A 27,152-nucleotide genomic window follows, 5' to 3' on the forward strand; every position below is an offset into this window, starting at 1 on the left:
TGAAAGCCAAATATTTTGGTTTTTATTGAACTCACTGGGCTCAAGGACAAAAAGAAAAAAATGGGATGAAAGGGGAGTAGGGTGAAAGCTTGAGAGAAAGAGAGATCCCGCAAACACCCCAGGCCTGGGAACGTGTCCATGAGAACAGCAGTTAGGGGTCCAAGCAACTGTGCTCTAATTCTTCCCCTCCCCTTAAAGGTGCTAGGGACAAAGGGGGCCACATGTCAGACCCAGGCACACAGTTCTTTCTGTGCCTAGTTTCCAGGCCTTTCCAGAGAAGGAAGCTGGGCTGGCTGGCTCTAGGCTTGAAGGAAAGAGAAAGTAGAAAGGCATGGTAGGAGAAGGAGTTTGGGGATGGGGAAGGATGAGGGAGAAAAGCTCAGAAACCCAAGTTGGGCATTCCAAGAGGCTGGGACGAGAGGCTACCCCAAGTAGGGCAAGAAGTGAAACGGTTCCTTCCTTTCGGAGGGGTTATTGTGCATTGGACTTTGGTCAGCGGCTTTTAACCGTGGACACTGCTGTACTGGTCTCTCACAGCTCAGGCCCCAGTTTGGATGATGTCAGAGCCATCTTGGCTGCAAAGGTCCCCACGTGCAGAAGAGAAGGTTCAGGCGAACTGAGAACAGGGAGGATGGAAGGGTCTGGAGGACCCTGAGGAGCTGGTCCTCCTCATGCTTGGACCTTTCTTTCTTCTTAGGTGGTATTTGGGGGTGGTTAGATGGAGACACTGTTCTCGATGAGGGGAGGGTCCAGGTAGGTGTAGGGCAGTGCCAGACCCTGGTTCCGCTCCTGGATGTCCCTCGAGATCTGGGCCAGGCGGCTCTGGAAGGCAGCGATGCTCTGCCTCGGGGCCTCCTCTGTGAAGTGCTCATCTGGGTAGGTGCCCAGGGGCCTCTGGGAGGAAATCAGGTAAGAGGTCAGGATGACATTCAGGATGGGATGGAGAATAACAAAGGACCACATGTAACAGCAAATCCAGTCAAGGTGGCTTCTAGTGGCACAACCCAGTTGCAGCCATCGTAAACACTTGCCCCAAACTGCCACCCCATGCATCCTGACACCAGGACCCCAGCACCCAAACCCCAAACAGAGTAGGGAACAGAATGTGATGTAGGAACCAGCCAACCCAAATTCAGTGCTGCCTCTGCTGACAAGCCTCTGCCTGTTACTTTGACTCTTTGAGACTCGATTCCTGCATCTGAAAATGGATGGGTTGAACTAGAAAAAAAAAGTTCTGAGGCAGGGTCTCACTCTGTTGCCCAGGCTGGAGTACAATGGTGTGATCATAGCCCACTGCAGCCTCAAACTCCTGGGCTCAAGTGGTCCTCCCACCTTGGCCTCCCAAAGCACTAGAATTCCAGGTGTGAGCCACGGCGCCTGGCCTAGAAAATCTTGAAAGGCCCCTTTCATACCTGATCCAACTGCTCTGTGAACTAAAAGAACACAACCACATTTCTCATACAACTGAGATCAACATAAACACTGTCCAGCATATATACCCAAGAAAATAACTATTACTTCACAATTTCACAAAATTCAACTCCTGAAAACCACCAGCATCCTGGTTCTAAGGTATCTTCACAATCAACCATCGTGATGGAACTTTTGCCAACGCGGTCACCATCATCCTCCACTGCCACACTTTACAGCACAGCCAAGCACAATCAAGAAATAGCACAATGAGCTCCAGTCACTGCCATCCTGTGCACAGGACTGTCCCTCCCTCATGATCATATCACACAACCAGCTCATCACGACAACGCAGAGGCCCAGCCTCCTAACCAGCACACACTTCCCATTTACTAGAACCTTCATATAACTGTTGCCAATACTACTGATCTTTTTTTTTTTTTTTTTGAGACAGAGTCTCACTCTGTTGCCCAGGCTGGAGTGCAGTGGCACGATCTCAGCTCACTGCAAGCTCCGCCTCCCAGGTTCACTCCATTCTCCTGCCTCAGCCTCCCGAATATCTGGGACTACAGGCGCCCGCCACCACACCTGGCTAAATTTTTATGTTCTTAGTAGAGACGGGGTTTCACCATGTTAGCCAGGATGGTCTTGATCTCTGACCTCGTGATCCTCCCGCCTTGGCCTCCCAAAGTGCTGGGATTACAGGCGTGAGCCATCACGCTCGGCCAATACTACTGATCTTTAACAAATTCTTTTTCTCATTGTATTGCACTGGCGAAGCCCTCCAGATCAATGTTAAATAGCAGTAGTAACAATGGACATTGGGTGTTATTTTCTTGCCTCTGACTTTAATGAACAGACATCTATGGTCTCACCATAAATACAGTGTTTTCGGAAATATACTTTTGTGGTTTTTTTTTGAGATGGAGTCTCGCTTTGTCACCCAGGCTGGAGTGCAGTGGTGCAATCTTGGCTCGCCGCAACCTCTGTCTCCTGGGATCAAGTGATTCTCCTGCCTCAGCCTCCTGAGTAGCTGGGATTACAGGCACGCGCCACCACCATGCCTGGCTAATTTTCATATTTTTAGTAGAGACGAGGTTTCACCATGTTGGCCAGGCTGGTCTTGAACTCCCAACCTCAGGTGATCCACCTGCCTCGGCATCCCAAAGTGCTGAGATTACAGGCGTGAGCCACTACACTCAGCCTGACATACACTTCTAATCAAAACTCCTTAAGGGGGTTTCATTTTACACTGCGTTTTTATTAGTAATGGCTGTTCACATTTATCAAATGCTTTTTCAGCATATATTGAGATAATTATATGATATGCATCTTTATTGATGTAACGAATTATATTGCTAGATTTCATAAGGTTGAACCAACCTTCCATTCCTTTCATTCCTAGAATAAATTAGACTTTATCATAGTGTATTATTGTTTTATTATTCACTATTGGCCTTCATTGGCTGATATATATATTTTAAAATATATATATATATATATATATTTTTTTTTTTTTTTTTTTTTTGAGGCAGAGTCTTGCTCTGTCCCCCAGGCTGGAGTGCAGTGGAGCGATCTCGGCTCACTGCAAGCTCCGCCTCCCAGGTTCACGCCATTCTCCTGCCTCAGCCTCCTGAGTAGCTGGGGCCACAGGCACCCACCACCACACCCGGCTAATTTTTTGTATTTTTAGTAGAGACGGGGTTTCACCGCTTTAGCTAGGATGGTCTCAATATCCTGACCTCGTGATCCACCCGCCTCGGCCTCCCAAAGTGCTGAGATTACAGGCATGAGCCACTACACTCAGCCTGACATACACTTCTAATCAAAACTCCTTAAAGGGGTTTCATTTTACACTGCGTTTTTATTAGTAATGGCTGTTCACATTTATCAAATGCTTTTTCAGCATATATTGAGATAATTATATGATATGCATCTTTATTGACGTAATGAATTATATTGCTAGATTTCATAAGGTTGAACCAACCTTCCATTCCTTTCATTCCTAGAATAAATTAGACTTTATCATGGTGTATTACTGTTTTATATTTTTATATATATATATATATATATATATATATTTTTTTTTTTTTTTTTTTTTTTTTTTTTTTTTGAGATGGAGTCTAGCTCTGTCGCCCAGGCTGGAGTGCAGTGGCGTGATCTCGGCTCACTACAAGCTCTGCCTCCCGGGCTCATGCCATTCTCCTGCCTCAGCCTCCCGAGTAGCTGGGACCACAGGTGCCCGCCACCACATCCAGCTAATTTTTTGTATTTTTAGTAGAGATGGGGTTTCACCACTTTAGCCAGGATGGTCTCGATCTCCTGACCTCATGATCCACCCACCTTGGCCTCCCAAAGTGCTGGGATTACAGGCGTGAGCCACAGCGCCCGGCCTGGCTGATATATTTTTAAGATTGTTGTAGCTAAGTGGACATATATATATATATATATTTTAAACAGGGTCTCACTCTGTCACCCAGGCAGAAGTGTAGTGATGGGATCACAGCTCACAGCAGCCTTGAACTCCCAAATTTAAGCAATCCTCCTACCTCAGCCTCCCAAGTAGCTGGGATCACAGGCGAACGCCATCATGCCTGACTAGTTTTTTTTTTTTTTTTTTTTTGGAGAGACAAGGTCTCAGTATATTACTCAAGCTGGTCTTAAATCCTGGGCTCAAGCGGTCCTCTCGCCTCTGCTTCCCAAAGTGCTGGGATTACAGGTGTGAGCCACCGCACCTGGCCTTATAATTTCATTTTCATAATAACAGCTAACATGTAAGCACTTTACGTGAACCATCACAACCATACATCAACCCTTAAAACAGGTATTCTTATTATTCTCACTTTAAAGATAAGGAAATTAAGGCTTAGAGAGGCCATTACATAACTGAAGTCATATAGGTGGTAGGTGTGGATCTGGGACTAGAGCCTTCCAATGAGACCCACTGCCCTTCTTAAGAGTACTACCAGCCGGGCGCGGTGGCTCACGCCTGTAATCCCAGCACTTTGGGAGGCCGAGACAGGCGGATCACCTGAGGTCAGGAGTTCGAGACCAGCCTGACCAACATGGAGAAACCCCATCTCTACTAAAAATACAAAATTAGCCAGGTGTGGTGGTGGGCGCCTGTAATCCCAGCTACTCAGGAGGCTGAGGCAGGAGAATTGCTTGAACCCAGGAGGCAGGGGTTGAGGTGAGCTGAGATCACGCCATGGCACTCCAGCCTGGGCGACAAGAGCGAAACTCCATGTCAAAAAAAAAAGAAAAAAAAGAGAGAGTACTACCTTTGCTAGGTGCTGACTCTATAATTCAGCAAAATAATTGAGAAAGCTTCCACCTTTTGCTATGCTTTCAAGTAGTTTGAATGACTTAGGAATCATTTGTCCCTTGGAGGTTTAAAGGGATCACATCTTTTAAAACCTTTTACAACTTGTATGGTTTTCATCTCTTCTGGAGTTAAGCTTTAGGTGTTTTATTTTCCTAGAAAAGCATTCATTTCATCTAGATTTCCATATCTGTTTGCATAAAACTGTAAGCAGTATTTTATTATAATTTTATTATAATTTTAAAAATCAGCTGGGTGTGGTGGCTCACACCTATAATCCCAGCACTTTGGGAGGCCAAAATGGGTGAATCACAAGGTCAGGAGTTCCAAAACCAGCCTGGCCAACATAGTGAAACCTTATCTCTACTAAAAAATAAAATAAAATAATTATCTGGGCGTGGTGGCAAGCGCCTGTAATCCCAGCTACATAGGAAGCTGAGGCAGGAGAATCACTTGAACCCGGGAGGCAGGGGTTGCACTGAACGGAAACCATGTCACTGCACTCTAGCCTAGGTGAGAGTGAGACTCTGTCTCAAAAAAAAAAAAAGAGTAAAAAATCTTCTCTGCATTTGTGGTTATATGCCTTTCCCATTCCTAATGTTGTGTATTTATGTTCCCTTTCTCTTTTTTTTTTTTTTTTACCCCCTTGATTAGAATTGTCTAGGCCAGATGCAGTGGCTCACACCTATAATCCCAGCACTTTGGGAGACTAAAGCAAGAGGATCACTTGAGCCCAGGAGTTCAAGACCAGCCTGGGCAACATAACCAGACCCTGTCTCTACCAAAAATCAAAAAATTAGCCAGGCGTGGTGGCGCCTGTGGCCTCAGCTACATGAGAGGCTGGGGTGGGAGAATTTCTTGAGCCCAGGAGTTTGAGGATGCAGTGAGCCGTGATCACGTCATGCACTCCAGCCTGAGCGACCCTGTCTGGAGTTGCCCAGGCTTTTTTTGAGACAGCCTGATCCTGTCAAAAGAGAGAAAGAGAGAGAGAGAGAGAGAAAGAGAGGGAGGGAGGGAGGGAGGGAGAGAGGGAGGGAGGGAGGGAGGGAGGGAGGGAGGGAGGGAGGGAAGAAGAAAGGAAGGAAGGAAGGCAGGCAGGCAGGCAGGCAGGCAGGCAAGCGGGCAAAAAAATAGTGCTACAAGTGACAGTCTGCCACTTCTGGGCCTAGACTTGAAGAAATCTGAAAGCTTGGTTTCAATCTTGGAAGCCAGCCACTGTGCTATGAGGAAGTCCAACTATCCTGCTGGAGAGAGACCCCTTGGAGAGTCCTGGGGGATAAGACAGCATATGCAGAGAGAGAAAAGACCACACACAGGAGCACTGAGGCCCCAGACATGTGAGCAAAGCCTTCTGGGAGCTTCCAGCCCAGCCCAGTCACCAGCTGATTATATCCAAGTGTTTCACCCTAGCCGGTACCCTGTGAACCGCCCTGCCTAGCCCTGCCTAAATTTCTGATCCAGAGAATCTTAAGAAAAAATAAATATGTCTATAGATTTTTTATTGTATTTTTTTTTCAAATAACAAGTTTTATGTTTTTAAAATCAGATTGACATCTAATTTCTTTTTTTCCTTCTTTTCTTACTTAAAGATGGGGTCTTGCTATGTGGCCCAGGCTAAAGTGCAGTGGCTGTTCAAGGCATGATCACGGCACACTGCAGCCCTGAACTCCTAGCCTCTAGGAATCCTCTCACTGCAGCCTCCTGAGTAGCTGGGACTACAGGCCCGTGCCATTGCACCTGGCTCAATACTTGATTTCTAAAACTGTAGTGTAGCCATCAAAAAAAAAAAAACAAAAAACAGAACACACACACAGCAAAGAAAGAAAGAGAAAACAAAGCAGAAGACAGAAATATGACACTGGATTCAAAGCCTACTTACTAGCTCTGCACTGTTGAACAAATTGCTGAATCTCCCTGAACCTCAGTTTTCTCCCCTGTGAAGTGGAACTACCATTTATGGAACATTAGTATGCCAGCACGGTGCCAAGCTTTTTTTTTTTTTTTTTGGTCACCCAGGCTGGCGTGCAGTGGCGTGAACATGGCTCACTGCATTTTGACCTCCTGGGCTCAAGTGATCCTCCCACCTTAGCCCCCACCAAGTAGCTGGGATCACAGGCACACACTAACATGCCCAGTTAATTTTTGTGTTTTGGGTAGAGACAGGGTTTCACCATGTTTCCTAGGCTGCTCTTGAATTCCTAGGTGCAAGCAATCCATCGGCCTCAGCCTCCCAAAGTGCTGGGATTGCAGGCACGAGCCACTGTGCCCAGCAACATCTGGAATCTTTCTAGCACCAAAGGGAGTCAAGCGCGAGAAATAAGGATATTCAGTTGTCAGAGAGCTTGTGTGCAAGACGGCTGGGTGAAAACAAAGATGATGGGAACCAGTGATAAAGGGCTACTTGGCTGGCCTAAACTCACATATTGGCTTCTCCCTAGCCCCTTGCCTCCGAAGTTGCCCGTTGCATCCATTCACACAGCCACAGGAGCACCCTTGCTAAAGCGGATTTAACCACTGGGCCTGAGGCTTAAAAGTATTGATTGGCGGCCGGGCGCAGTGGCTCACGCCTGTAATCCCAGCACTTTGGGAGGCCAAGGCGGGTGGATCACGAGGTCAGGAGTTTGAGAACAGCCTGGCCAACATGGTGAAACCCTGTCTCTACTAAAAATACAAAAATTAGCTGGGCACAGTGGCAGGTGCCTGTAGTCCCAGCTACTCAGGAGGCTGAGGCAGAAGAATCGCTTGAACCTGGGAGGCGGAGGTTGCAGTAAGCTGAGATCATACCTTTGCACTCCAGCCTGGGTGACAGAGCAAGACTCTGTCTGGGGGGGCAGCGGGGAAGCCTTGATTGGCTCTGCTTTGTCTTCTAAATGAATACTGTGCAGACAAAGCCCTACCTTCCTCTCCGCTCTGCTATTTCCATTTGTGATGGAATCCTACAAACACACCAGTTATTTCTCGCCTTCACTCCTTGGTCCTGTCCTTCCCCCTCCCTAAAAAAGAACCCTGCTCCTCCTCTCTGTCCAACTCCTACTTGTCCTGCAGGTTTCAGCTTAGATGCCACTTTCTCCAAGAGGCCTTTCTGGGTTCCCCCAGACCCATTTAGGTTCCCCAGGGCCCTGTCCTTACTTCTATCACTGGACTGTAAGCTCACAAGGACAAGGTCCGTGGCTGCCCATAACAGGGTCTGGGTCACCACTGGTACTCAGGAAGTGTGTGTTGAATGGAGAAATTAACATATAAGTAACTCCTAAGACACGGTGGTGCCCTTTTTCATTGACCTGTATGTCTCCTCAGCTAGACCACAGGCTTCTTGAAGGCAGGAAGGTCTCATTCAGGGTTATAGACCGGGTGCCCAGTGCTGTGTGGACACATAGGAAGTATCCAGCAAATGTTTGTTGAATGTTTGCATTAACACACGAGTAGTTGATGGATGAACAGTCGGACAAATGGGTGGACGGGCAGATTGGTAACTAAACTGGTATTTGCTTCAGTCTATGTCTTTTGGGATTATCATTTTCTGAAGAAACCGAAGAACCCAAGGCAGTTCTGCAGTGAACATAAATCCCACTGGTCAGTCCTCAAACCCCCAGACAAAGCCACCACCACCCCCACTGGTGGCCCTCAAGAACCCTACTCCCCTCAACACCCGATATACACACCTGGTCCTTGGGCTCTTGGCTAACCAACCAGAAGAGGAGGAGGTTGTTACAGCTGATGTTCACTTCAGGGAGGGTGTCTAGGTAAGTCTTCAGGGTGGTGGTCCCCTTGGTCTGGGGTGGAGGCTGCCTCATGGACGATGGAGCATTGGGCATCCAGGCCCCAAAGTCATGCTGTGGAGCCCCCCATCCCAGTTGGGTCAGCTGGCCAGAAGGAGAGTATCACCTCCCTCTTCATCATCCCTGATCCCACCTCTACCATCCGAGAGGTGATTGTTGGGAAATGAGGGGATCATGGAAAGGCAAGAGAGGAAGCGGTAGGGAGTGGAAAGTCCCAGAAGTGGGGCAGGAAGCCAGCTTACTCCTTGTCACTCCCTACCCAGTGTTCCAGGACTGGGTGGGGTGAGTCACTAGGGTAGGAGGTGGCCCCAGAATAGAGGTAATCCTAGAAAAGGGCCTTGGGCTGGCATGCCATACAGAGCAACCTGCTACTCCACCTGTCTGGGTTCTAACCATGAGAGGAGCCCCTAAGTTCTACTCCCAAATTAACATCCACTTGAGTCACCATTGCGACCTTGGACACAGCTCCACCCAGTCATCACCCAATACCAGCCTTCACCCCACTCAGCTGCCACTCCAACACCAAGCCCAATCATAAACCCACCCCAGCCCTGACCCACCCAAGCTCTCAACCCGAATTCAGGCCTCAAGTCCATTGCTAAGACCTGGTGTCCCCAGGCCTGCCCTTCGTAGCCTCACCTGCCCACTGTTGACAGCAGCGTGCTGGGCAGAGCAATTGAAGATGATTGCAGTGAGGAACTTCACCATCTCTCCTGGGGTGCACAGCCGGCTTGGGAAGCCTGGGTGTGGGAAGGAAGGGTAGAGGGTGTGGACGGAAGGTACTGGATTCCTAGGGCCAGCTCAGGACTGGGGCTCACCACAGGGGGAAAGTGAGGAAGTAAGGAACACCAAGACACAACTGTCTTATTGGGCTGAAGTTAGGGATGGCCATCACCAAGGTTTGTGGCCTCTGAAGTGGGTCAGGATAGAAGATGGGCGCTGGGATCTGGCTAGAAAATCCCCGGCAGGCAGGGCCAATAACAGAGCCAGCTTCAAGCCCAAGTGCCCAGCTGCCTCTCCCTGACTTCCAAGGCACTTCCCTCTGCAGCCCCTATTAGGACGTAGTGATTTAATCCTACCCAGTTCACCAAGATTTGTTCAAGCACCCAGTATCCAACCATCCTTTGCTGGGCTTAGCAGCAGAGACCGATGCACAGGGCATGTTACTCAAAAGCTCATAGTAACAGAAGCAGAAGGAAGCTTCTAAGGCCAGAGCTTGGCTCTTTGAGGAGAGGGCAGGCAAGGCAGAAAGGGGCACCAGGAGCAGAGTGGTTAGTGGACGCCTCCTGGAAGGCAAGAGGGGCCTTGTGAGTTGAAAGATGGATGAGCCTTGAATGGAAAGAAAGACAACACAGAGAAGCACTTCAGGGCTAGAGAGGGGAGAGCTCCAAGGCTCAGCCCTTGGTCCATTCGCTCTGTGCCTCACTCATCTCACCCAAGTCCATGGCTCTAACTACCTCCCACTCGCCAACAACTCCCAAATTCCCATCTCTGGCTTTGCCTGGCTCCTGAGCTCCAGATTCAGCCATGGGCATTACTCTGCAGTGGCTTACCTGACGTCCCCACCTAAGCATCTACACCACCTCACACTGCACACGGGCAAGTACAAATGCCCATCAGATTACGTCACCCTTCGCTAAAACCCTCGGAGGGCTTCCCATCCCACTCACCTTGTCACGGCCCTACTTGATCTGGCCCCAGCCCCTTCTCCCACTTCATTTCCTTCCTGGCTGTTCACTTATTTGACTCCAGCCACACAGGCCTTCCTGATAGTTCTCAAACGCACCAGCACATTCAGAACTCAGGGCCTGCACACTTACTATGCCTCTGCCTGCTACTCTTGCCCCAATTATCCTCAGAACTAGCACCTGTACTTCCTTCAGGCCTCTACTAATGCATCAGCTCCTGACAGGCCTGCCCTGACCACCTCCCTGAAATGATCTTTTTACCTTGACACACTATGTACCCTGATGCTGTTTCAGTTTTCCTCTTAGCATTCATAACCACCTGACATTTGTTTGTTGATTCTTTCTCTCTCCAAAAGAATGTTAAGCTCCACTAAAGCCAGAATTTTTGTCTTTTTCACTACTAAACCTCAGCACCTAGAACAATACTTAATAAATACCAGGAGCCTGGTAATTATTGGTCAAATGAAGGAATGCACAAGAGGGTAAGAAGCCAGAGCGTGGAAGGCAGAGGTGGGAGGATCGCTCAAGCCCAGGAGTTTGAGACCAGCTTGGGCAACATAGCAAAACCTTGTCTGTACAAAAACATTTTTTAAAAAGGTAACTGGATGCAGTGATGTGGTGGTGCGTGCCTGTAGTCCCAGCTACCAGGGAGGCTGAGGCATGGGGATCACTTGAGCCTGGGAGGTCAAGGCTGCAGTGAACTGTGATCATGCCACTGCACTCCAGTCTGAGCGACAAAGTGAGACCCGGTCTCAAAAGAAAAAAAAAAAAAAAGCCAGAGTGGGAAGGCATGGGGTATTAGCAGGGTGAGGGAACAGGGAGGGGACCTAATTAGAGGTGAGGCTGCAGCGGTGTGCAGGGCCACGTGGTTCCTGGGCAGTATTTCAGAGGATTAGCAGGGTGGTGGCCCTGCAGGCTTGGCGGGCAAGCAGCGAGAGGCTGGGAGAGGTGGGACTGGTTGAGAAGCAGCTGCCACAATTCCAGAGCACTATGAGGAAGAATACGACTAGGGTGGTGACAATAGGCATCAGCCACCTAACTGGATTTAGGAAGAGAGGGGAACATGAGTCAAGGAGAACTAAGGTTTAGAGTCAGGCTGACTGGACAGAGGCTGATGCAAGAGAACAGAGAGGTTCGGAGGAAAAACCAGACATCTGCCTGGGAGTGTGTGGGAGTTTTCTGAATGTTCTGTTCCTGGTTGAGTCTCTAAACTCGGAGGCTGAGAACAAAAAAGTAAAGCAGGCAGACACACCTGTAGTGTCAGCTACTTGGAAGGCTGAGACAGGAGAATCAATTGAGCCCAGGAGTTTGAGATCAGCCTGAGCAACAGAGCAAGACCCTGTCTCAAAAAAACGAAAACAAAAGCAAAAACAAAAAAATAAAAACAAAGAAGGGGACAGACCATCTATAGGAATTTTTCTGTAGTTCATATTGCCTATTTTTCCCCCATTGGAATATGGAACCTGACCGATATGGTGACAGAAACCCCATCTCTACTAAAAACACAAAAATTATCTGGGCGTGGTAGCGTGCAACTGTAGTCGCAGCTACTCAGGAGGCTGAGACAGGAGAATCGCTTGGAGAGGTGGAGGTTAACGAGCGTTTTTCCTTTTTAAATACTGTGTGTGAATCTAGAATAAGTTTGTACTCATTGGAAGAGCTGTTGTCAATCTGAAGAAAGTTCTGATGCGTTAAATCGGAGAAAAATGTAATAAAGTGGCTGGGCGCGGTGGCTCAAGCCTGTAATCCCAGCACTTTGGGAGGCCGAGACGGACGGATCATGAGGTCAGGAGATCGAGACCATCCTGGCTAACACGGTGAAACCCCGTCTCTAATAAAAAATACAAAAAAAACTAGCCGGGCGAGGTGGCGGGTGCCTGTAGTCCCAGCTACTCGGGAGGCTGAGGCAGGAGAATGGCGTGAACCCGGGAGGCGGAGCTTGCAGTGAGCCGAGATCTGGCCATTGCACTCCAGCCTGGGTGACACAGCAAGACTCCGTCTCAAAAAAAAGAAAGAAAAATGTAATAAAGTAAGATAGGAGAGTTTAATTAACCTCAGACTGACTGAGGTTAATGAGTGTGTTTTGCCTTTAAATACCGTATATGAATCTGGAATAGGTTTGTACTCGTTGGAAGAGCTGTTGTCAATCTGAAGAGTGTTCTGATGCATTAAATCAGAGACAAATGTAATCAGGTAAGATAGGAGAGTTGAATTAACAGTAATTAGATCCCCCTTTGGGTCTTAAGTAGGAAACAGACAGCCCCAAATATGAAACACCTGCCCAAGGAGGGAGGCGGTGTCAGGATCAGCACTGATCATGATTAATAGCAGGTTTGCAAAACACAGGGCAGGGTCACCCTTTAAAAACTCCAAGGCCAGGTGCGACGGCTCACGTCTGTAATCCCAGTACTTTGGGAGGCCCAGGTGAGCTGATCACCTGAGGTCAGGAGTTCAAGACAAGCCTGTCCAACATGGCGAAACCGCGTCTCTACTAAAAATACAAAAATTAGCCAGGCATGGTGGCAGGCGCCTGTAATCCCAGCTACTTGGGAGACTGAGGCAGCAGAATCTCTTGAACCCAAGAGTCGGAGGTTGCAATAAGCCGAGATCGTGCCTCCACACTCCAGCCTGGGTGACAAAGAAAGACTCTGTCTCGGGCCAGGCGTGGTGGTTCACACCTGTAATCCCGGCACTTTGGGAGGCCGAGGCGGGCAGATCACGAGGTCAGTAGATTGAGACCATCCTGGCTAACACAGTGAAACCCCATCTCTACTAAAAATGCAAAAAATTAGCCGGGTGTGGTGGCAGGCACCTGTGATCCCAGCTACTCTGGAGGCTGAGACAGGAGAATAGTGTGAATCCGGGAGGCAGAGGTTGCAGTGAGCCGAAATCGTGCCATTGCACTCCAACCTGTGCGACAGAGCGAGACTCCGTCTCAAAAAAAAAAAAAAAAGACTCTCAAAAAATAATAAAGAAAAAAAAAAAAAAAAAACTCCAGAAGAGTTCTGGCTGTCACCACCTTAACCCAGAAATTACTCTCAGCATCACTAATAGTAAGACAACCTGACATTATGCATGTCCCAATATGAAGCAATGCAGAAATATTCTTGCCAAAAATGTTTAACCTTCAGACATGACTTCTGGTTTACAAAAAACATGGGATACAGCCTGGCCAACATGGCAAAACTCTGTCTCTACTAAAAATACAAAAATTAGCTGGGTGTGATGGCACACACCTGTAATTCCAGCTATTCAGGAGGCTGAGGCACGAGAATCTCTTGAACCCAGGAGGCGGAGGTTGCAGTGAGCTGAGATTGCGCCATTGCACTCCAGCCTGGGTGATGGAGTGAGACTCAGTCTCAAAAAAGAAAACCACAAAACACAGCAAACAAACAAAAACAAATAAACAAAGAAAAAAACCACAGAGGAGTTAGGTGAATGACATCATGAGGAAGCAATTAGATAAATTCAGAAGGTGAGACATTCTGCAGAACAGCTAGTGGGGGCTTTTCAATGAGTCTATGTATGTGATTTTAAGAAGTAGAGGGGGAAGGGGGGTTGTTCTAAGTTATGAGAGACTCGAGTTGAAATAGAAGCAAAACAGCTTGCGGTCGTTTGTTGGATCGTCAACCAATAGGGATCAGCTGGCAGGAAATGGGGAATATCTATCTATCTATCTATCTAATCTATCTATCTAATCTATCTATCTATCTATCTATCTATCTATCTATCTATCTATCTATCTATCTATCTATCTATTTAGAGAAGCAGTCTTGCTCTATCGCCCAGGCTGGAGTGCAGTGGCACAATCTTGGCTCACTGCAACCTCTGCCTCCCAGGTTCAAGTGATTCTCCTGCCTCAGCCTCCCGAGTAGCTGAGATTACAGGTGACCGCCATCACGTTTGGCTAATTTTTGTATTTTAGTAGAGATGGGGTTTTACCACATTGTTCAGGCTGGTCTCAAACTCCTAACCTCAAGTGATCTGCCCACCTCGGCCTCCCAAAGTGCTGGGATTACAGGTGTAAGCCTGGCCAAATGGGGAAAATTGAATATGGACTAGATATGAAAGTGACATTGGAGAGTAGTGTCAGTTTTGTTTTGTGTGATGACAACATTGTGGTTGTATAGAAAAATGTCAATTTCTGCCGGGCGCGGTGGCTCACGCCTGTCATCCCAGCACTTTGGGAAGCCGAGGCGGGTGGATCATGAGGTCAGGAGATTGAGACCATCCTGGCTAACACAGTGAAACCCCGTCTCTACTAAAAATACAAAAAAATTAGCCGGGCGTGGTGGCAGGCGCCTGTAGTCCCAGCTACTCTGGAGGCTGAGACAGGAGAATGGCGTAAACCCGGGAGGCGGAGGTTGCAGTGAGCCGAGATCACGCCACTGCACTCCAGCCTGGGCGACAGAGCGAGACTTCGTCTCAAAAAAAAAAAAAAAAAAAAAGCCACATTCCTGCTGAGACAAGTCCCAGGCCAGGGCTGGAGGATAAACAATTGTGCCACTCTGAGCTTTCCCTTTTCTTCCACTACCCCCAGATAGAGAGGCTTCCTCTACTTTGTTGTTGTTGTTGTTTTGGAGACAGAGTTTCACTCTCGCCGCCCAGGCTGGAGTGCAGTGGCGCAATCTCGGCTCACTGCAACCTCCACCTCCTGAGTTCAAGCGATTCTCCTGTTTCAGCCTCCCGAGTAGCTGGGACTACAGTCACAGGCCACCACGCCTGGTTAATTTTCGTATTTTTAGTAGAGACGGGATTTCACCACATTGGTCAGGCTGGTCTCCAACTCCTGACCTCAGGTGATCCACCCACCTTGGCCTCCCAAAGTACTGGGATTACAGGCATGAGCCACCATGTCCAGGTTCTACATTTTTGAGTGCCAGAATACAAACTGTAACATACAGTGGCGCTAGGTAGGTAGGCTATGAAGAGCAGCAATGGGCTATGTAACCCAAGCATAGCCAGACCTCACTCTGAGGAGGGGTGACCGTGCAGTTTTCACATGCCGGGCTTAAGGGTGACAATGAGACATCAAAAAGAAAAGCTCTGGCTGGGCGTGGTGGCTCATGCCTATAATCCTAGCACTTTGGGAGGCTGAGGCCAGAGGATTGCTTGAAGCCAAGAGTTTGAAACCAGCCTGGGCAAAAAAGCGAGACACCCTCCCACATCTGTACCAAAAACGAAAAAAAAAAGAAGAAAAGGCTAACCTGGCATACTGCCTATGAGTTAGCACTGCCACACAAGGCACAGTAATTAAAAAAAAAAAAAAAAATTTTTTTTTTTAAATAGAAGTCCTTCAGAGAATGGGGAATGTGGGCATGGGAGATTTCTGAGTCTGGAAATCAGCTACAGAGCAGGAACAAAAGAAATATTCATTCCATTAGAGAAGGGTAGAGAGGAGTCAAAGATCCAGGATAAACTAAGAGGTGGGGAGAAGCCGGGACCTGGGGAGAAGCAGGGGGTCGGAAGGACACGCCTTTCCCGGAGCTAAGAGAGGACTTTAAAGAAAGGAGGGCGTGATCTGGGCCATCTGCTGGACACTTGGGTTAAGGCCTAAGAGGGAGCCGCTGGTGTGTGTGGGTCTGAGGCCTTTCAGGCAGTGTCAGAAGATAAGGGAGACTTAGGGTTAGGTGACAAGCGTAAATGAGGGATCAGTCCACAGCAAGACCAACGCACTCCAAGAAGTTTGCAGCCAAAGGAATGAAGAGAGGTTGGTGGCTAGAGGGGCCATGTGGCAGGACAGCAAGGGGGGTTTGAGAGAAAGTTCCCAGAATCCTCTGAAGTCAGAGATGGCTCCCACTGCATGTTGCAGAACATTGACAGAGCTCAGGAAGCTGAAATGAATGGATGGGCTTGTGAAAAGGTCAAGGGACTGGAGGGGCACAGAGCAGTGGATGCAAGCAAGGGCTTTGGAGACAGTCGGAGCTGGCTCGGAACCCGCCTTGTGCAGCCGTCTTTGTGCCTCTTTCCATATCTGCTAATTGGGGATATTGACAGTATCTACTTCGAAGGCTGGTCAATAAATAACTGATGGGAGTAGGGTGTGGCCGAGCAGGTGCTAGCTCATCAGAGCCTACACAGGAAGTGGGATAGAGAGGGGATACCTGAGCTTTCCCGGCCCAGGAACGCCTGAGCAAAAATCTCGCCAACCCAGGCCTGCAGCTCCGAATCCTGCTGCACAGATGCGTCACTGGGATAATAGTAGCCCACGATTTCTGAGACAAAGCTGCAGGAAAGAGATGCTGGTACCACTGGAGTAACCACAGGCTCAGGCCTGGCCAGAAAACTGAGGCCCATTGCCGCTCAGGCGGCAGAGAGGCAGATAGCTATGGGGGTTCAGTGGGGACCCCCAGGTGCAGCTGGAATCTGAGTGGCTGGGCTTCCCTTAAGTCCCACTCACTCCTGAGTCATGGGTGCTCCACACCTCCTTCCTGCACAGGGGCCTGGGGGCTGGGCAGGGGAGTGCAGGGAGAATCTGATTCATGCTGCCACCCCAGTCCCCACTCAGCACCCAGGAGGAAGGAAGACCTGCCTGCCTGAGGCCCCAGCTCATGCTTAGATGATGCACCAGCCCTGATACTCTGACTCCACTGGACACCCCCTCCTTCCCCTGCATCCACACACCCCCAGCCCCTCTGTGGAGAGCAGCTACCTGCCATTTCAGAGGGGACCCCAAACCCAATTCATACCCTCAAGAATTCCCTATGCTAGGGCATGAAAACACCTGGAGTCCCCAGGCACCATGAGCGCAGGGACCACAGTGCCCCAGGCCAGGAGACCCTGGTGGGACGGCTGGTCCCGCCCCGCACCTCGCACCTCTCAATAGCCACCCAGATCTTCAGGCCATCGTCTCGGTAGTGGTAGTTGGGGATAGCCAGGACGCCGCGGGCCCGCAGGCTGTCCGGAAGGCAGAAATTGGTGTAGGTGAAGTGGGCCAGGCCCGTGCTCATGAGGTAGATGAGGCCTTGCCTCCCGATGGACGTGACCTGAGGACACAGCACAGCTCGGCTTCCGGGCCGGCCCAATCCCCACCCTAGTGTCTGGGCACGAGATGGGGCTGGGGACTCGGCCCAAGGAGGGCCTTCTTCGGTTCATAAAGCAATCCACGACCCCGGATCAAATACCCACAAGGGCCTGCCTGACGCAGGCTGCGCAGCTTGACGCCCCATTACGTGCGTGGGAGAAGATCCATAGGTATTTGGTAACTAAAAGAATGAACTGAAAGCCGGGGAGCCTGGCTGGGCTCAGGGTCAGCTGAGGGTGGTGCCGGGGCTCAGGATGAGGCTGCCCTGCCTGTGGACCCGTGGCCCAGCGGGGCAGGGGGAAGTCGGGGGAGGGGGTGGGACCTGTCGGGGGGCTGCTGGGGAGGAAGGGGGAACAGGGTCTGTGAAGGGGACCGGTAGGAGACCGGCGGAGTGGGCGGGGCTGGTGGAAGAGACAGGAATTGTACAGGTGTTCTCACACCCCAGGTGTCCTCACAAGGGGCTTGGGTGCAGAACCGGGCTTGGGGGCGGGTAGCGGGGCAAAGCGTCTTCGGGGGTGGAGATCAGTGACCCGGCGGGGAGGCCGCACCTGGTCCACGAGGCCCTCGGGGTTGAGCAGCGTGGCCCTCGCGATGGTGTTCACCTGCAGCGTGTATCGAGTGTGGGGGAGCAGGAGCTGCGAGCGGAGCGGATCACGTAAGCTGAAGGCCGGGGACGAGGCCGCCCGGCCCCTGCCCCGCTGGGCCCCCACCCGGGGTCGCGGACCTTGTAGATGGGGTGGCAGAGCGGCAGCTGGCGCAGTGTGGCCATGGCGAAGGCCTCGCACAGCAAATGCGTGCACAGAAAGTGCGTGTTGTTCTCGTGCACCAGGAACTCAGAGTTGCGCACCCATGTCTTGGCCAGCAGCCAGTCCCATTCGGAGTCAGTGGGCAGGAAGATGGGGCTGTCGGGCCCAGGGGTCTGGCTGAGCTGCGTCCGAAAGGAACGAGGGGTGATGCGGCTCCAGGCTGTGGATTCGCACCTGAGCCCCCACCCCGAGGCGGCGGCTCCAGGCTCACCTGGATGGCCAAGGGCACCAGCGCCCCCTGGGGGCTGAGCCACAGCAGGCACAGTGGGGCGGCCACGTACTGCGGGCGGCCGTTTAGGCAGTGGGTGGGGGCCTCCGCCAGGATCCAGTAGTCTGCTAGGAAGATGTTCCCCCTCTGCAGAAGGCACACAGAGGCTGAGTGTCCCTCTCTACCCGCGCTCCACTTCCCTCCCGTTTCCCTGCCCACTTCCACTCCAGAGAGGAGCTGAGGTCCCCAGCTGAGGTCTCAGAAATTCTTGGTGCCTGAATTAATGACCAACGTGGGGTACCCCGCCCTTCCCAGAATGTCCGGAATGAGGTCCAGCTGAGTCCCTCCTTGTGCAACCGCTCACCTGCTGGGACAAGCCAGCGTCCTCTCCTCCTCACCTCATACCTAGTCCTTCCCACTTTCAACTCAGATGGAATCCTCTTCTGAGATCTGAGCACTGTGTATCCAGCAACAGCTAAATCAACACACGAGAACTGACCAACCACGTCTCTAGCTTTCTGGAGGAGAATGCCTGAGGGCTTGGCTGCCCCAAAAAGACTGGATCAGCCTCTTCTCTGACGACCTCAGAGCTCCTAGTTCTCCGTGATTTTCCCTGATGTATCTGGTGGCCCTACCATTGGCCTGTCCTAAAACAGCCTTCCTCTAGGCCTCAGCACTTTTCAGGTAGGCCTCAAAACAAGGGCAAGGCCTCCTCCAAAATGTCCCTGCAACCACCTTGCGCGTTCACACCATTTCCACCAGGTCCCATCTCAGGCCTCAATGCCTCCCAACCCCAACCTGACCATCAACCGTATCTGCTCTATGTAAAGTGTGCAGGACCACGGCTGCCCAGAGGATGAGGCCCACAGGTGAAATGCAGCCCGGGCCATTTCCATACCCTCCACACACATCCCTTGTCCATAATGGCGACACACCCACCTCCCACCTATCAGGCCCACTGCCCAGGTCCTTACCCACCTCTAGCTCTGTCTGCAGGCATGTGTCCTGTCCCAGCAAGGGGGCCACCATGTCATTGGTGACAGGCAGCTTGCTGGGCAAGCTAGAGATGCAGTGGAGCATGACGGGATTGACGCCATTCAGGTACTGGTACCCGAAGAAGTGATCTTCACACCAGTGCTCTGTGACATACTCTGGGGGGCAAGAGAGGGGACCAGTTGGTCTAGAAACTACCTCCCTAGATCCTGGTCCTGTCAAATCCTTTGCTTGTCATTGTGGTTTAGGTTTTCTTCCCAAAAACTCTATGAGGTAGGAATCATTGTATCTTCAATTTAATACTAGACAGTAAAGGTCAGAGAGATGGAGTGACTTGCACAGCCGAGTGGCAGAGCAGGGATTCGAACCTAAGTCTTTCTGGACCCAAAGCCTGGATCACTTGGTGGTTGGAGTGGGGGAAGAGAGTCATGTGTCCCTGATCAGGACCAAGATTCCCTAAATGACTGTGACCCTCTCCCAGGCAAGCAGAGTGTCTCTGTCTCCTGACTCCCCCTGTTTCTGTCCCCTCCTCAGAGAAGGTGCTTTGTTCTCCAGAGCAATCTGGGAGATGCCACCAGTGAAGCCAGGAGCCCCTCCCCCTCAAATCCAGCAGTCTCCCTGGGAGGGCTGGGAGAGGGTCCTTTCCCAGGAAGGAGAGGAAAGGGTCTGAGTACAAGATAAGGTGAGGGTAGACATCTCCTGCCTGGCTCTGCTTACTTGTCGTGAAGGTCTTGTGGCACCAGAAGATGTTCTGCATGTCATCCAGCTTCTTCCAGGAGCCCTTGCGATCCAACAGCCCTCGAAGCTTCATTCCCAAGGACCTGATGGGAGAGGAAAAGATGAGGCTGAGGTCTGGGGGCTAAAGTCTGCTGGGAACCACTGTGTCCCCCTCTGCCTGGAGGAACTAACAGGGTCCATCACCAGAGTAGAGATGCCTAACAATCCACATGGGAGAAAAAGTCTAGTGCCCAGTGGAGGCTCTGTGGCCTCAGAAGACCCTGGTTCATATGTAACCATCCCTAAGACAGGCCATTGTACTTACATATAAAGTTGGCACACACAGCCCTATGGTGCAGACAAGCCACCCTCACTGGTGTTTTGGCCTGTGTTCTCCAAGCTGCCCTCTTGTCACAGACTTCCACTGGCTCCCCTCTGCTTACAGGACAGAGCCCCAGCTGCCAAGCCTGACTAGCCCATGGAGATCCCCACCAGCCAGCTTCTACCAACCTTTCCAGCATTTTCATCCACCCTGGGCATTAAACAGGGCCAACCAAGACCCACTCTCCAAACATGATCAGAGACATGCTTTTTACACTGGACAGTAGAAGAGGGGCTGGCATGTGGAGGGATGCATAGTCTTCATTTTGTGGATGTCTGTACTGTTTGAATTTTTAAAGTGAGTATTATTATTTTTTTCTTCTTTTTAAGATGGGGTCTCCCTGTGTTACCGAGGCTGGAATGCAGTGGCTGTTCATAGACACAATCATAGCTCACTGCAGCTTCAAACTCCTGGACTCAAGCAATCCTCCTGCCTCAACCTCCCAAGTAGCAGAGACTACAGGTGTGCCCCACCATGCCCCGCAATGTTATTTTATAATATGGAGAAACATGCTTTAAATTAAATCAGCTTTCCCCACTTCCAGGTCTTCGTTTAAGCTGTACCTCTGGTAGAAAGCCATCTACTACATCTCTATGATAAAAATCTAGCTGTTCTAGGCACGGCTCAGAAGCAAAGTCCTTTATGGAGCATTGCCTGAACACCTCCAAAACACATGCCTTGAATCTTTCACACTCATCATTCCCTGCATCGTACTTTAAGCCCAGTGGACATATATCATCCCCATTATACTATGAGCTCCTCAGGGCAAGGACTTGGCTGTGTCTGTCCCACCATACCCAGTTCATAATATGCACTCACTGAATGGGCTTGAATCAAAGGAAAGGGAATGCAGGCAGGACTCAGTGGCTCACGCCTATAATCCCAGCACTTTGTGAGACCAAGGCGGGTGGATCACCTGAGGTCAGGAGTTCGAGACCAGCCTGGCCAACATGGTGAAACCCTGTCTCTACTAAAAACGCAAAAATTAGCCAGGTGTGGTGGTGCATCTCTGTAATCCCAGCTACTCGGGAGGCTGAAGTGGGAGAATTGCTTGAACCCAGGAAGTGGAGACGTCAGTGAGTGAAGATCGCGCCACTGTACTCCAGCCTGAGCGACAGAGTGAGACTCCATCTCAAAAAAAAAAAAAGGCCGGGCGCGGTGGCTCAAGCCTGTAATCCCAGCACTTTGGGAGGCCGAGACGGGTGGATCACGAGGTCAGGAGATCGAGACCATCCTGGCTAACACAGTGAAACCCCGTCCCTACTAAAAAGTACAAAAAACTAGCCGGGTGAGGTGGTGGGCACCTGTAGTCCCAGCTACTCAGGAGGCTGAGCCAGGAGAATGGCGTAAACCCGGGAGGCAGAGCTTGAGATCCAGCCACTGCACTCCAGCCTGGGTGACACAGCCAGACTCCGTCTCAACAACAACAACAAAACCAACAACAACAAAAGGAATGGAACATGGAACAAGTACGCCTGTGGCAATAGGTCAATAACATAGGATGCATAAAGAGGGTAATGTGGGCTGGGCGAGGTGGCTCACGCCTATAATCCCAGCACTTTGGTAGGTGAAGGCAGATGGATCACCTGAGGTCAGGAGTTCGAGACCAGGCTGACCAACATGAAGAAACCCCATCTCTACTAAAAATACAAAATTAGCCGGTAGTCCCAGCTACTTGAGAGGCTACTTGAGAGGCTTGGGTAGGAGAATCGCTTGAACCCGAGAGGTGGAGGTTGCAGTGAGCCGAGGTTGCACCACTGCACTCCAGCCTGGCCAACAAGAGTGAAACTCTGTCTGGGGAAAAAAAAAAAAAAAAAGTGACGTGCCCTGAAAAGTGTGGGCACCTGGGGAAGGCAGGGTGGCAAAGGGGGAGGAATGATCTGACAGGCCCAAGAACTATGTCCCCTGGGCTCCTAAGTACTCACTCACTCACTGCACAAACGCTTGCTGGGGGTCTGCCCAGTCAACACCCCGTGGGGGTGGGTGGGAAAACCACGAGGAATTCAGTCATGAAAGCAGAGGCTGAGGAGTCTGGGGGCAGGGAGAGGGGAAATGGGGAGCAGAAGGGGGAGACAGGGGCAGGAAGGGGGCAGGGGCCATGTAGAGAGGGAAGACTGTGGGGCAGGGAGAGGGAATGAGTCCAGAGAGGAGGGACTGGGGTAGGGAGAGGGGATACTGGGGATAGGGAGAAGGGGCAGTTTGGGAGCAAGGGGAGGGGATGGATGGGCAGAGATGTGAGATGTTCATCAGAGGGGCAATGGCCTCACGCAGGGATGGCATTGAAGAGCAGCGAGATCGTCTTGGTGGCTGAGTATCGAATATTGGGCTCCATGTACATCAGGGATGGGATGTCAATTTTCATGGGGAAGCCAGGCAGGTACCGATTCCCACTGCTGGGGGTTGGGGGTGTAGAAAGACAGAAACCAGTCACTGGGCTCTGCAGCCTTAATTCCTTCCCTCTTTCCTGCCTTCCGAGTTCCCAGGTCTCCCTTACTCCCGGCTCCTCCCCTGCCCTCTCTGCTCCTGACCTAAAATAACCTCCTCACTCTCCTCCTCTCTGCCAGACCCTTTGGGGCCATCTCCCATCCTGACACTTGAATGAAACTGCATTGTCATAGACCCTTACCCCTCCTTCCTGGCTATCAGGACCCCATACTCTCAACAGCCCCTCACTTGACCTTCTTTCCCCTCCTTCCCAAGCTTTAATCTTCACCTGTCACCCTGGTCTACACAAGTTGTCGTCTTTGTCAAGGCAAATTTCTTGTCCGACTCCATCTCCTGAAAGCTGTTGACGTCTACCATGCGGGGGAAGCCAGGGGCATAGATCTTCCAGCTTCCGAGGGAAAGAGGCCAGAGGTGGCAAGTCATGCTCAGGATAAACACAAGTCTTAGCTTTAAAGACATGACTTCAGATTAAAACTTCAGAAACCACCTACTTTCTGGATAGGTGACAAGGAATTGGACATTTCTCCATGAAAGCACTGGGCTTCACGTAAGGGTAGCATTTGAGGATGGCATTAATGCCCACACTGGGTTAGTGATGGGTTTGTGTTGAGATTAAAATCATGGCCGATTTATGGGGGGAAGATGAGAAAGGACTGAGATTGGAGGATACTTCAGGTCACTTCTGATATTGGGATCTGGGTTACATCAGGGACAGCTGAGGGCTGAGTATGGATTCATTGGTGGTGTTGGGACAACTGTTACTATTGGTCTTCTCAGTTCAGACTCAGGGTTACTATTAAAGTGGGGTTAGGTCCAAATAAGAGTCCTGATCCAAGTTAGGCACCCAAGGTTGAGAATGAGGTTAGAGTTAGGAACAATCTGATTAAGGCTGAGGTCAGAATAAAGATGGGGAAAGAAGTCAAATTAGGCCACCCTCACCGGTAGCATTCTTGTCGGGCCCGGAGCTCCCGTGTCCTGTGATCCAGGAGGAGGGGAAGGGAGTCCTGACAAATAGTTCTTGCTGTGGGGAATGAAGATTACTCTTGGCATAAGTCTCTTTTCAAACAACATCTTCTGCAAACCTTGCCTGAACCCCCTGACCCTTGAACCCAATCCGACAGCCACATCCCTGTGAATCACGTAGCAGTGCCCCCACGTTCCTTGTGTATTCATCAGTAGAAGGGATTCAAGATAGCCTAACCCCCAAATTATAACAACGTTCCTAATTGTTGGCATGTGTATCTCCCCTCCAGACTATAAACTCCTTGAGGGCAGAAGTCGTATTTTTTTTTTTTTTCTGTATTCCCAGCTTCTAGCATGGTGCCTGGCCCATGTGTATGAGATGCACTTGGTAAATGACTGATGAACAAATATATTTTGTGTAGCTATGGATGGATGTGCTGTGGTGACAGATGAGAGTTTATAGTGAGGTCTGTGGAAAACTTATTATGGACCATGGGGTAATATTGACTTGCCTCACTTTGACCTAGAATATCCCTTCTTCATCCTGAGCCTCCTCCCAACACCAAGAGCAGCCCTATTGTTGCCTCTCCAGATCGGACAGCTCTGGAAATTGAAGATGCTCAAGCCCAGCATCCATGGAATCCAGAAATTCAACAAGGAATCTTAGCAGCACCTCTCAGGGTCTTCATCCACACTGGAACAGCTAGTAGTAGGGGAGGGAACAGGGCCTCTCCAGCTAAAATCTTTAAGCAGCCAGGGCTTCTCCACCTGTTAATGACTCAATGTGCGGATTAGTTCCTCTCTGGGTTCTGGAGGAAGTCACTCTGGAAAAGTGCAGAGCGAGGCTGTGGAAAGCAAAGTGCTTCCTATGTGTATGAGAGAAGGGTGCACGCCTATATGAGTGGGTGTGTCTATGTCAGTCTCCAGAAGAGTCAATACCATCTGGAAAACCGTCGCATTTTGGGGCTTGAGAGGTTCCCTTTTTTCAGAAGACATCTACTTGGGAGCCCAGACTTTCTGACCTCAATCTTGTTCCCTACACTCTGGGGCTCTGTGAGACCCCACTCCTAATCCCAAAAGACACCTGCAGTACAGTGTAGTCCTCGCCCCTGGCCCACCTGTTCCTGGCCTCAGCTCCACGGTGCAGTAGCCTTCAATCCACTGATAGCAGGGGAAGTGGGATACAGTACCATCCGGTTGGGTGACACAGATGCGGCTGCAGTACCAAGAGTCCTTGCGGAAGAAAGCATAGCGCTCCTTGTGTACACGCAGCAGCAAGAGCTCACCCAGCTCTGCCGAGCAGCGCACCTTGTACTTCTGCACCTGAGGGGACCAAGACAGCAAGCAGGTGAGAGGCAGGGAACTGCCAAGGCGGTCCTTGCGCCTTGCAAGATGCATCTACAACTAAGCCTGTTCGGGCATACAAACCTGAGCTGCTGCTAGCCCACACCCGGCTTTTGTATGAATTAGAAAAAGGGTCCCCTGGCCGGGCGCTGTGGCTCACGCCTGTAACCCCAACACTTTGGGAGGGCGAGGCAGGTGGATCACCTGAGGTCAGGAGTTCGAGACCAGCCTGCCGGATGAAACTCCATCTCTACTAAAAACACAAAAAATTAGTCGGGCTTGGTGGCAGGCGCCTGTAATCCCAGCTACTCGGGAGGCTGAGGCAGGAGAATCACTTAAACCCGGAAGGCGAAGGTTGCAGTGAGCTGAGATCCTGCCACTGCACTCCAGCCTGGGCAGCAAAAGCAAAACTCCATCTCGAAAAGAAAAGAAAAGAAAAAAGTGCCTGAGCACAGTGGGCACTGCATTTCACTAGCTTCCTAGGCCGGCTGGGAACCCTTGTGGAGGCCACCTGGGGCTGGCAGAGGCAGGCAGATCCCCTCCAGATAAGAGGAAACCCAGGCTCAGAGAGGGGAAACGACTTGCCCAAAGCCCACTGTCAATTATGGGAGGAGTTTAGGAGCCAGGGGAAGTCCCTCGACTCCTCTCCACAGTCCTGCCTGGATGGAGTTCCTCATCTCCAGAAAAGACAGAGACCTCAGTAGGGAAGGTGAGGAGGTCAGGGCCGGTATCCTGACTTCAGCAGGATCTCAAGAGTCCAGGAGGAATGCTCCTCCCGCCTGCGGCCCCTGCCCCTCAGAGGTGGCGCTTCCCTGTCTCCTTTGTACTCACCGATCCAGGGGCGAAGTCCCTGCCCATTCGATCTAGCCGCTGCTTGGGGCTTTCACCACACGTGCCCACCAGTGTGACAGAGATGTTGTCCAGTGTGCCGGCCCTCAGGTAGGGACCAGTGGTCACACACAGGCGGTACACTGCCATGATGGGAAGGAGGAAGGGATGCTCCCGGCAACGCTGGCCGCAGGAGCAGCCGGCCTGGAGGAGGAGAGCAGCAGGCCGGACAGGGCTGGGTTTCTGGGTGGAGGGCTAGGGGCTGCGGGGCAGGGTAGGGCTGAGGAAGGGCCCAGCTCTGTCTGGGATGTTCCTGGGCTCTCTTTCTCCGAAGTTCCCTGCTGGCGGCTCGGGCTCCCTCTCCCCGCCCACAGTCTTGCACTCTAATACTTGTTTGCTTGCCTCTGACACAGCCGGTCCCTCTGGCTGACTCACCTGGATGGGTATCAGGAGCCTGGGTTCCACTGCGGAGGGAGGAACCAGATGCTGAGACGGAGACAAGGAGGAGGTGACGCCTGTATAATTGGGACACTGCTCTCTGCCTGGTCAGCGGCCCGGACTGATGCCCTGGACTGCTTGTCCGCCCAGTCCCCAATGTCCCCCAAGATCTGTTCCTCCCCATTCCCAGGCGGAGATGAGCATAGGGCACCTGCATTCCTACGTGTGAATCATCCGTGTGAATCACTAAACAGTGGAGAGCTGCACGTGGTCATAAATCTCATGTGACTGCAGCCACAGGCAGGTGAGTCGCACACGCATTCCAACACACGTCAAATGGTCAGGAACAGCTCCCCTGTCACCCCATACACCGATCCCCCCACGCCTGGCCCTCTTTGTCCCCAGCCTTTGGCACGCCCGACCTCATTCTCTGCTCTGGAGTAGGGCCAGTCAGGAAAGCGAAATACAGCGCCGGCAAACAGCGTCTGAAGGCCCCGCGTGGCATTCTTTCCGCTCCAGGACCGCCCTGCGCCTGCAGGACCCGGGAGCCCGAGTGTCCGGGATCTGGGCCACGTGGGACTGGGGAAGAACCTCTCGGAGGAAGAAGCCCATAGTCCGCAGCGGCCCCGCGCGGCCAGTTCCGGCGCCGCACCGTGCAAGCCTCCGCTATGCTCCAGTCCCTGCGTCCCAGCCTCGGCTGGGGCTTTAAGAACGGGAGGCAGAGAAAGCTCAATCAGCAGCAGGTGGGCTTCACCCGCCGCCTCTGAATCTGTGCCAAAATATTCTGCATAGGTACACACAATCC

General features: G+C 51.2%; 1 protein-coding gene across 5 annotated transcripts; it reads right to left on the reverse strand.

The window, feature by feature from the left end:
- ALOXE3 (arachidonate epidermal lipoxygenase 3) lies at window positions 1-26,928 on the reverse strand. 5 transcript variants are annotated; one of them, XM_045375375.3, is made up of 16 exons: window positions 26,345-26,928; window positions 25,913-26,113; window positions 24,856-25,060; window positions 23,714-23,795; window positions 23,043-23,162; window positions 22,597-22,722; window positions 19,948-20,051; window positions 19,216-19,388; window positions 18,241-18,384; window positions 17,948-18,151; window positions 17,772-17,858; window positions 17,016-17,185; window positions 16,304-16,425; window positions 9,151-9,251; window positions 8,395-8,565; window positions 1-894 (listed from the first exon to the last, which is right to left on the reverse strand). In XM_045375375.3, exons 2-16 carry the CDS (start codon window positions 26,057-26,059, stop codon window positions 715-717), a joined length of 2,136 nt encoding a protein of 711 aa, XP_045231310.1. In that variant the 5' UTR covers window positions 26,060-26,113; window positions 26,345-26,928; the 3' UTR covers window positions 1-714. The 5 variants fall into 5 exon arrangements, 2 of the variants coding, with proteins under 2 accessions (XP_045231310.1, XP_073874615.1); XR_012425230.1 differs by lacking the exon at window positions 16,304-16,425 and adding an exon at window positions 9,591-9,797 and having other exon boundaries at window positions 25,913-26,928; XM_074018514.1 differs by having other exon boundaries at window positions 25,913-26,928.
- Window positions 26,929-27,152: the final 224 nt, after the last annotated feature.

The sequence above is a fragment of the Macaca fascicularis genome, chromosome 16, assembly GCF_037993035.2.
Source record: "Macaca fascicularis isolate 582-1 chromosome 16, T2T-MFA8v1.1".
Classification (NCBI taxonomy): Eukaryota; Metazoa; Chordata; class Mammalia; order Primates; family Cercopithecidae; genus Macaca; species Macaca fascicularis.